We start from the raw sequence: 10,934 nt of genomic DNA, 5'->3' as shown, positions 1-10,934 counted from the left end.
ATAATAACAAGAAAATGAGTAAAATCATTTCCCTGCTCTAGCAGGATGTAGATACCTTTCTATCTCGCAGCTCCTGAGTTATTAGAAGGAATAAGGAGATGGTTGCAATTCACCATTGCTGAGCTTTATGTGCCTCTGCCAGTTCCACTTCATCCCGAGATGGTCTGCCAGCACTCTGGTTTCTCCCCAGCAGCCTCCCCTGAACGTCTGGGATGTCTGCTGGCTGGAGCCTGGTCTGTCAGACCTTGAAGGGTGGCCTGGGGGCAGGATGAGGTCAAACCACTTAAACATCCTACTGCTTTATTTGCTTGCTTAGCTGTACACAGAGCTCCCTTCTGACTACAGGAACATCCCTCCCGTCTGTATTTAATTTAAGATTTAACAAAATTATTTTCATATTTTTATGTGCCCAAAACATCAAAAAACCCCACCTTCAGCCACAGCCCTTCAGCTTGGATTCAGTCATGCCTCCCTCAGTGACAGAACAAGAGTAAAACACCTTATCAATTTGGACAGATCAGTTTCCTTTATGGTGGAGTTGTTTTCAGTGTGCTGTGATGTGTATTACAAAAGCTAAAGATATAAATGATCAACTGGAAGCTTGAATTAATTTTTCCTCATGTCTAAATTAGGAGAGTGAGTAATTGCTGCAGTAATCGCGGGCAGAGCCTGTTTATCAATGCCAGTGAATAATTTGCTATCAAACAATAGTGCACTTTGCCTTTGAAAATTCACAACACTCCAGCAGGAAGCACAGCGCCAGTTTTGTGCTTGCCTGGTGATTGATGAGAGGAGTGGCAGGATTACAAACGCAGTTTGGGGAAAAGCTTTCTGATGTCTCCCCTAAACGCATCCCTATGCCTCAAGAGTTATCCTTGCTGCAAGGATAAGCTCACAGCAGCCTCAGATTACAGCATCTGAAGTCACAGGGCCAAAATAGCAGTAGCCTAATTCTGTAATCAATCACTGCTGCTTGCAGGCAGCCAAGAGCTGTACCTGGAAGCCACAGGCAGGAGTTGCCTCTTGTTTTGTGATTTTGTACCCGTCTGCCGTGGCTCTGACCTCATCCTCTGTCCATCCAGCACTGGCACTCTTATCTTCCTTGGGCCCTCCCATTTTCTGTGCCAAGCCTATCCTTCCCCCACCGTGCTCCTCATCCCTTCCTCTGCCGGCTCTGGGTCGTGTCTCTGTCCTGCCGGGGTCCCACTCCCCTGCCCCTCTCCTCCACCAGCCCTCCAGTGGCACCACTCCTCCTCCTCTCTCCCCTCCCAGCTGCTCACGGACTCTGCTCACGGACTCACAGCTCCTGCAGCTCTCAGGACCTCACCTCTGCTCTCCTCCTCTTCCCAGCACCTTCCTTTCTCTGAGTTGTCTGGATCAGGAGCAGACATGGTGCAGATGGTTGGGGATCCCCACTGTTCCTGCTGATTCCAAGCCCCTGCTCCTGCCCAGACTCTCCCCATCCTCCTCTGCACTTGATCCAAGGCTCTTCCTTCTCCTCCCAGATTCCCACACACAGTCTTGATGCTCTCAGGTTCTGGAGTGACAACCCAACCAGTTCCTCCCATTGGCATCTCCTCACTCCTTCAGCTGAGCTCAGGTCCTGTTTGGCTCTCTCAGGTGCTCTGAAATGGTTAATCTGCAATGTTCTGCTCTTAGCACTGCTCTTCTTCACCTCTCTGCTGTGCAAATTGTGATGTGCAGTGTGTTCTGCTCACTGCTCATTCAGATAATTCAATTAGTTTTCCTATCCTCCTCTGTTTGCAGACCTCTCCTCCCTGTCCTTTTCACAATTTGAAAATAGCTCATTTGCTTTCAAGCTTAATTTCAGTCCAGTCTATCCTGTTCTTCCAGAGCCTGGCCTACTGACTGAATTTCACTGCTTTTTATCTCCCTGGAGTTTTTAACACAGCAGAAAATTCATTCTCTCTGCCTCTGTACCGTTCCCTTTCCAACTGTGCAGCTGCAAGATACAGCTGAATCTGAAGAAATGTATCTTCAGCTCTGTCTGATGCAATTTCTCACTCATGGCTCTGTCCTGGCTCCCTGGCTCTCCCAGGAAATATGAGCTGACTGGTTTTCTTCATGTCTCCAGTAGGATGCTGTTCTGTTCTCCCTTCCAACAGCATCTCCCTGACATCTCACTGTCTTTCATCCTTCCTTCATCCCTTTTAATTCTAATTATACTTAGCCCTTCCTATTTAACCTTGAATTCTGCAGTTTCCCCTTCACTAACATACTTTAGCATCTCCTTTCTTTAAGACGTATCAAATGTATTAAAAGGCCCTTGATTTCCCTCTTGTCCTTCCACACCCTTCTCCATCCCATAGCTCACTGCTTTTACAAATCCCTGAAGAATTCACTCCAGAGTTTGGAAACATGTGTCTGCATGGCTGAAGAGACCAGGCCCGTGGTACTTGAAGTGCTGGAAGTGTCTGTAAAGGCAGCCTTTCCAAAACCAGGAATCAGCTCAGTCACGTGTTTTCCACAAAGGCATTTTTGACAGATCAGTTAATATTTTTTACATCATTTAAGACTGAATGTGGAATGCAAGACTATTTTACCCTTCATCTGGACATAAAATTTATCTCTGAACAGGTAGATAGGGAAATGTTCCCAGCTTTGCAAGGAGATAGGAAATTTTTGATAGGAGCCCTGATATCTGCAACACAAGTCACTTTCACAGGGTTCACAGAATTGCCCCAAAGCTCTCCTATTAGCAAAGTTTGTTTGAACAAACTTGGCTGGAAAACAAAATTCAGTTCAGTACTTTTCCCTTTTTGTTTTTAACCTGCAGTGCTATTTTAAGATGAGCTTTATGGTTCCAGTTTAGGCAATGGCCAAAACGGAAGGGAAAAAAAAAGACAGCATTTCATAAAGTTTACGTGCCTTGCTCGTGACTCTCTCACACCATGATATCACCATGGCCTCGTGCATTTCTATTGACATTTGACATCAGCCTTGTAAAAGTGCATTTCAAATCTTTGAACAGATGCAAAAGGGAAGTTTTGTTTTGGAAAAAGATGGGGTTTGAGTTCTGTCATTTTAATTATAGTTATATAGAGATATTAATCTAGTCACAGTCTCAAAATGTCTTCTGCTGGTTGTCAGATTTGTAAGGTCAGGCTTCATCACCATACAAAGTGGACCTGTGTCTTTCTGTGCCCTCCTCCCCATCATTCCATTTTCTCCACCCTTTCTCTCCTTCCTGCCATGAACATGAGTTTGCTTCCCCTCCTCTCCACATGATTTCCTCATGCTATTTGTTACCCCTTCCACACAGGGCTGCGTGACTCCTCCCTGCCATGGCCAGGGAATGGACACCACCCTTGTTGTCCAGGCTGGTCCCCACCCAGCCACACATGCTGGGCACATCACCCGGCCAGTCTGGTCAGCAAGGAGCAGCTCAGGGTCCAGCCAGGAGCAGCTCAGGGTCCAGCCAGGAGCAGCTCAGGGTGCTGCAGTGCCCAGTGTCCAGCACAGTTCTGCCTCCTCCTCCTCCTCCTCCTTACCCACTGCACCCATGCTGGAGCAGCTGCCAGAGCTCAGCTTTTCCCATGGCCAATGTCTGGTTCCCAGCAGGTTTCATCACCTAAAGGCTCCTGGCAGGACTTCAGTGCCAAGCCCAGCTGGCCACAGGCAGCAAGTATGCCCATCCACATCCAGTTTGGCAGCCCAGCTCCCTTCCCTCCACACATGCTCTTGCTGCTCCACCTCCCTGTAGCCTTGGGGAGACCCTGATGGCTTTGGAACCTTCTTTTAACAGCATCCACAGCTCTCTGGTTCTTATACTGCCTGAAAGACCATGTCTTGTTTTCTGGACCAGATCCACAGTGTTTAAGACCTTTCTTTGGCAATGAATAATCTGCTTTGACAGTTCTTCTTTTCACCTCTTATGTCCATTAATAAATATGTAAAGGAAATGTCATGTCTTTTTTTTTTTTAAAAAAAAAAAAAGCAAAAATAGCATTTGTCTAAGTGCATGTTGTGATAATGAAGGAATAGAATTTTTTTTGCAAATACCACATATTCCCCTGTGTGTTTGCAACAAGTAGCACATTATGGGGTGGAATCGGGAAAGTCTCCCAGAGCAGCTGTGCAGGAAATGAATTATTAAAAAAAGTCTGGATGAACAGCATCCCTGTGAACAAATAGCTGTGTTTATGCCTGTCAGGGAATAAAGGGTAAACAAAAAGAAAGAATTGAGCCCCTGTAGATCTGGAAGTCACTGAGCGACTTGCAGTGGGCACCTGGTGACACTTGCACATTGCTTGAGAGAACAGACAGTGCAGACCAAATGAATGGCAAAAAGAGATTTATCTCTCCAATTCTGCTACTGATGTTGAGTATTACTGTTGGAGGGAAAATTTTCTTCACAGGTATTAATGATTAGCTCCTTCCCTGGTGTGTGCAGCAAGGCAGGGTCCAAACTCCAGGCACTCCAGGGTACCAGGGGAGGGGGGCACAGCCTACAGGGCAGCAGGGCTGATCCCAACCCCAATCCCAGTTCGGGATCCAGCCCCAGCACCAGCCCAGGGTGAGCCTGGGTGTGCAACAGGAGCCAGGGAAACCACTCAGTGCAGCCACAGCTGCTCCAGAGACAGCACAGGGACAGATGGAGGGATTGGCAGAACAGCACAGGAACAACTTCCAGGTTCTCCTGTGGTTTTTAACCTTGGTTTCTAGAATTGATGGTCATGTCTTCATACAGACATCCTCAGCTCTCAGACAGAATCATATGATCCTGCCTGAGAAACCAGGCTGGATGGAGCTCAGCAGCTCAGGCTTGGAGCAGTTTCACAACCTGTTACTTTGGTTTGGATGTAAAGTATTCCTTTATCTGTACTTGGATTAAAAAGTCTGAGCAAACTCAAACCCAGGGAAACCCTGGACTCACAATGTTTTCAGGAGCTTCTGAGGCCATGTCCAGCTCCAAAAGCCATGAGATGTATTGGAGGCTGTGGCAGAGGAGAGCCTGCTTGGTGCTCACACAGACACAGCCTTGCACCACTCAACAGCCAGTAAAAACCTAAATGCTCCAACCAGAGCACCTCTTTCCTCATCCCAAATCTTCTACTGGCTTCTGATCATCCATCTCCCTCCTCATCACACACACTCACAACCATCTGAGCCCATCAGTTGCTAATTAGATGAAGCTGCAGGTATTTAGGTCCCAGGCGCCTGTGCTTTCCCAGACTCCTTCCTCTCCCTGGCTGCATTAACTGTGGTGTGTCCCTGTGCCTGGCTTGGGGGCCCTCCTGGAGCTCCCCTGGGTGGGACTGGGGGTCAGAGCTGCCCTCTCAGGGGTGTCACACTGACCGCTGGCCTGAGCTCGCCAGGGTTTGTGTCACCAAATCAATTGATTGGAAAGTGATCAATCACAACAGGGCATGTGGCACCTTTGTATTGCCATGAGGATCCCAAACACAGCAGGGAAGGTGCTGTAGTCAGTCCTGCAGGCAGGGCAGGCGAATTCACTGTGCCTGGCTCTGCCCCTCGTGGAATTCACCGAGGGAGCAGCTCTGCAGCCTCTTCATTGCTCCTTCTCCACGGGTACAGCTAGAAACTGAGGAGTCACTGTGGCTGCTGATGGTAGGATATATCAGGAGCAGGCTGAGAAGAGCCCAGGAAATTACCTGGCTTTGTAAATGTAATTTATTTATTTATTGTATCTTTTTTTCCATGCACTTTTAGGAGGCAGGAGATTCTTAATACAGGGAGGGTTGGTATATTAACCTCACATTTTTGCTACTGAAAGGACTCTCTGGTCTGACTTCTACAGGAGATGTTTTGACAACAAAACAGTGCAGCTATGATTAGCCTGATAAAAGGGAGCCAGAGTTGGAGTATTGATGATATGTGCATCTAGGATCTAGTTACAAAATGGGCTTTTAACCACATTTTCCCTTGTGAATTCCTGTTATCAGAGGCCATCTTAAAAGAAAAAAAGAAAAAGAAAAAAAGATGGGCAGCCCTTCTTTTTCATGTTTCTTGTATTTCTTTATGCTTATGAAAAATGAGCCATTAATAACTCTGACCAGAACCACACACTGAGCAGCATGGGCTGTGCAAGCCTCCTCACCCAGTTCCATGTCCATGCTGGGAGCAGAGCAGCACTGAACCTCTGCAGCTCCTGGACTCAGCTGGGAGGGAGCTCAGCAGTCCCAAAGGATTGTATCACCAAGAGACTTTTCAAGCTTCTTTTTTTTTTTTTTTTCCTTAATCTAATTTATTTTGAGAATACATTTTCAGAGCTGATTAGCTGCCACACTAAATCACTGTACTGTCTAACCCCAAAAAGCTGCCCTGACAAACAATTAACAATAGAAACACCATTGTGGCAACAAGTGATGGATGGCTCTAGGGTGCAGCTTGGGCCCAGGCTTTGTTCAGAAGAAAGTTGCTGCTTCTAAATAAAGATGTGGGTAGTAAAAGGTGAGAGCAGAGAGATTGTATCTGGAATAAAACTATTTGCTCTGCTTGGGGTATGTTTGTCACAGCACTGAGCATCTCAGGAGAGGCAGGAGAGCCCCATGGCTCTGGTCATAATCAGAAACTGCCAGGCACCAGGGAATCATGGATTCATGGAATGGTTTGGGTGGGAAGGAACCTCAAAACCCATCCGGTGCCACCCCTGCCATGGCAGGGACACCTTCCACTGTCCCAGGCTGCTCCAAGCCCTGTCCAGCCTGGCCTTGGACACTTCCAGGGATCGAGGGGCAGCCACAGCTGCTCTGGGCACCCTGTGCCAGGGCCTCACCACTCTTACAGGAAGGAATTTCCTCCCAAAATCCCATCTGAACCTGTCCTACTTCAGCTTAAGGCCATTCTCCCCGGTCCTGTCACCCCTGACCCTTGTGAAAAGTCCCCTCCAGCCTTCCCCTGTAGGCGCTGGGAGGAGCAGCAGAGCCAAACCTCCTCCTGCCACGAGCTCTGGGATTTCTCTTAAATCCTTTTACGACCATGGTTTGGAGTTAATTTCTCTTGCCACAGGCAATTTCCTGATTACTACTGTTCTGTCATTAATCTCTAATTGTTGTTCTAAGTTTTGTGTTAATTTACAAACTTGCCTGTAACTTATTACTCTTCTCTAAAGAGAAGTAGAATCTTTTATCACAATGCCTCGTATTGACTTTATTATGCAGATATTAAACTCTATTTATTACAAGTAATAAATATGAAGACAGTGTGAAAAAGGAAGCTGGATATGCAGACCCTGTAATGGTAGGTAATGATTAGTTACTATAAACCGCTCAAAAGACATCATGGTTGAAAGGATGATTTAAGGTCTACAGCATTTTGAAAATGACTAAAAAGCCCAAGAAACTTTGCCAAACATGCCAAACTACCTCCTGTAATCTGCACAGGAATGTTATTTTATGTATGCTTCAAATGCATCTAGGTCACAACTTTTTTAGGAATGAACAGCGTAAGAGAAAGTCATTGATTATCCAGTAAGTTATTTTCTCAGGAAGGTTTGCCATTTTCCACTCTTTCTGAACCCCAGGACAGTAGTTTGCTCACCTTTGATCTGTCCCATAGCCGTGTGCTGTGCTGAGGCTGAATTATACCGATCATCACTAGCTTCAGCATCAGAAATAAAAATAAAAAAATAAAAAAAACGAAAACTGAAGCATAGAAAGCTGTGGATATGTTTGCTGGAGGACCTTGTGGTGTGTGGGCAGGGCAGCTCTCCCAAATTCCCGAAGCTCTGGCTGTTGCCCGGCCGTCCCTGCTGCCCTGCTCGTGGCACGGGACTGTAGCACAGCTCTGTCAGCACCGACAGCGTGTTCCCCCCTGCTGCAACACCGCGGCCTTTCTGCTGCCTCCTAATGGCACTTCACCCTGCTGGGGGATCTCGCCACCCAAAGAGGACCTGCTTCAACCTTGAATTTGTTCTCATCCATACCTGCTGGCCTCTACTCGCACCGATGAGCTCTGGCCCATCCCTTTATCCCTGGTGCTGGCTGTGCTCCGGGACTGGGAGCCTTTATTGCACTGGAGGCTGCAAAAGCCTCGGGCCAGCTGCTCCCACCGCCCCAAATGCCATGGAGGTGCCGAGGGCTTCCCACTGCTGCCTGGTCTCCCCTCTCTGCCCACCTTGCCCTCTCCATCCTCTCCCCCTCTCTCCCTTTTCCTCTCTTCCCTCTTCCTTTTCCTTTCTCCCCTCTCTCTCTTTTCATTTCTCTCCTCTCCCCGCACCCTGCCATCTCCATCTCTTCTCTCTCCCTTTTCCTCTCTCCTCCTCTGCCTTTCCCCCTTTCCTTCTCTCCCTCTCCCCCTCTCCCTTTCCCTCTCCCCCTCTCCGGTTCCCTCTCCCCCCTGCCCACCTGCAGTTCCGCCCGTTCCCACCAGGTGCCGCTCTGACAAAGAGGTTGCGGCGGGCGCTGCCCGTGTGCCTCGGGGCTCCCCCGCACCCGAACCGAGCCCGAACCCCGAACCCCTCACCTGAGCCCCCCGAAATGCTGCGCCCTACACCCCGCACTCTCCGAACCCCGCACTCTCCGAACCCCCCTCATTTCGCTCCAGCCCGGGCCCGGGCCGCCCGCTGGCTCCGGGCCCCCGTGGGGAGCACGGCCCGGCCGCACGGAGGGGCTGCGGGGCGCCAAGGTGATGGGAATCGCCCGCCGCACCTGGGAACGCAGAGCGATGGAGAGCTGGGTTGGGACACCCCTTCCCTGTCCCGGGAACTCGGCAGGAACGGACCTGGCCCATCCCCGGGACCGGCTGCGCCTCGCTTGGACCTCCCTGGGGTGGTTCGGGAGAGCGGGGGAGACGCGGCCGCTGCCCCGCGAGAGGGGCTCCAGGCCGGCTCCTCGGGGGGCTCTGACCCGGCTCCTCCGAGGGACCCTGAGGGATCCTGTCATCAATGCTTTTGTTTTCAGAAAAACATTATCAGCAGAACAATTCCCTCACCACACCCCTGTTATCATTTAGGTAACCTCCCTGTTTGAAATATTTTAAGTGGATAATAAAATAAGTCACCATATCCGTGTAAATTCCCGCAACGAGGAGCCGGGATCCTCCTCCCGGCCGGCCCGGCCCCCACCGCCGCAGGCAGGCGGCTCCGCGGAGCTCTCGGGCGGCCGCAGCCCCCAGGCCGGCTCCGGAGTGGGCTTGGAGCGCGGACATCGACGTGAGCCCACTGCCACGGGACCGAGCCCTGCCCTGTCACTGGAAGAACCGGCCACAAAACCGGCGGGGAGCTCGCTGCGGACACATGGGGCTCCCTCCTGGCCCCCTCCGCACCTGCCGGTGCCGCCTCTCCCCCCGATGCGGGCCGGGCGGCGCTCCGGGGGTGCCGCAGCCGCCCGGGGCTCATCTCGGCGCGGGGACCGGGAGGCTGCGGGACAGCCCGCGACACGCGGGAGGCAGACCGGGGGGAGGAGCGTCGGGACAAACGCATAAAACCGGCCCCAGGTGCTGAGCGGCCCCGGCGAGCGGGCGGCGAGCGCGGAGTCAAAGCTGTGGCCCCGCTGCCGGCGCGGAGCTGCGCGGGGTGCGGGCCCCCAATGCCGCCCGGCGGGCCGGGGCCAGCCCCGGGGGCGTCCCCCGGTGACACCCCCCGGAGCCCCCGCCGAGTTCCCCCGGGCCGTGCCCGCGGGAGGAGGATCGCGCTGAGCCTGCCTGCAGGCAGGTGATCCTTCTGCCGTTCGTGGTTCCCCTCCTGCCCACCTCCCCGCCTCGCTTTACCCCACCCGGCTGGACAACTCCCTCCTTTGGAGAACACGCCCAAGTATCTGAAAAAGAGAGAAAGAGAGAGAAAAAAAGAAAAGGGGGGGGGGAGGTGTGAAGAAGAGAGAGAGCCAATTGACACTGAAGGTGGGGACGCGGCTGACGCTCGCAGGACCCCGCAGCCCGTCCAGCCCCGCAGCCCCGCACTCCCCGGACAGCGGCCGCGGCCGGAGCGGGGCCGGCAGCGCGGGCGGAGCGGAGCCCCGGCGGGGCCATGCTGAGAGGCGGCGGGGGCTCGGCGCGGAGCCGCGGGGCGCGGCGGGGGCTGCCCCGCTCGGCCGGGCGGCCGTGACCGCCAGGGACGGAGCGGCCCCGGCCCCGAGCGCGCCGGGCATCGTTTCGCGTGTTGGTCTGAGGCACGGCAAGCTAGGAATATGAACAGGAAAACAAGGCGCTGGATCTTCCACATCTTCCTGAGCCTGGGGATTGTGTATATCAAGATCGGGTAAGTAACTTTTTTTCTTTCTTCTTTAACAATCGCGCTCTCTCTTGCGCTCAGCACAACCTGCCCAGACCTGTTACTATTTAACTCGGGAAGTCTCAAAAAAAAAAAAAAAAAAAAAAAAAAAAAAAAAGAAACTAAAAGTGATGATGGTGGAGATCAAGATTATGTCTCAAAAGACAGGTAAAGTGCCCGCGCCTCGAAGCGACCCTCCAGCGGGGCGAGGCGGCGGCTGGGATGCAGTCCCTGTCGGGAAGGGACACCCGGGCGATCCTCGCGCAGCCAGCCCGGCCGGCGGGCCCGGTGCGGGGTGTCCCGGCCGCTCCCTTCCCCGTGTCTGCCCGCGCCTCCCGCAGGGACATCCCTCGGCCGCTGCCGCCCGGGGAGATAGCAGCGGAGACAACGCCGCCCGTCCCGGGAGGGCGCAGGGAGGGCGGCGGCGCTCCGGACCCGCAGCATCCCCGGCCAGGTGCGCTGCGTGCGGGAGGAGGCGGCGCGGCCCCTGGGCAGGGAGCGTGGGTTGTCCCCATCCTTCCCTCCCTCCCTGCCTCCCTCTCTACTCTAACTGTTGGACAGGTTTGGGAAAACCCTCCCAGCCCGCTGCCTGTGCTTGGCCTGGGCAGGCAGTGCCGCTGCACGCGCTTTACTTCTCCAAGGAGGAAGTTCGGTCCTGTTTTGGCAGGAGCCCACGCGCTGCTTATCTCAGCCTCGGCTTGGAGAGAGGGACAGGGAGAGGGAAGCGACAGGGGAAAGGCGG

The 10,934-nt window shown here is 52.6% G+C and overlaps 1 protein-coding gene across 1 annotated transcript in view; it reads left to right on the top strand.

The window, feature by feature from the left end:
* Positions 1-10,074: 10,074 nt before the first annotated feature.
* The window catches only part of WNT7A (Wnt family member 7A), a 34,977-nt gene continuing 34,117 nt past the window's right edge, over positions 10,075-10,934 (top strand). The window contains exon 1 of the mRNA XM_005532529.2: positions 10,075-10,180. Within this exon, the coding sequence (XP_005532586.1) occupies positions 10,110-10,180 (71 nt within the window). The 5' untranslated portion in view covers positions 10,075-10,109. The remainder of the gene's footprint in view (positions 10,181-10,934) is intronic.

This window comes from Pseudopodoces humilis, chromosome 13 (assembly GCF_049639895.1).
Source record: "Pseudopodoces humilis isolate 2021_Gansu_Grassland_sample_001 chromosome 13, ASM4963989v1, whole genome shotgun sequence".
In the NCBI taxonomy this organism is placed as follows: Eukaryota; Metazoa; Chordata; class Aves; order Passeriformes; family Paridae; genus Pseudopodoces; species Pseudopodoces humilis.
Note: the sequence above shows the minus strand (reverse complement) of the source record. Positions and strands in the feature narration are given on the sequence as shown.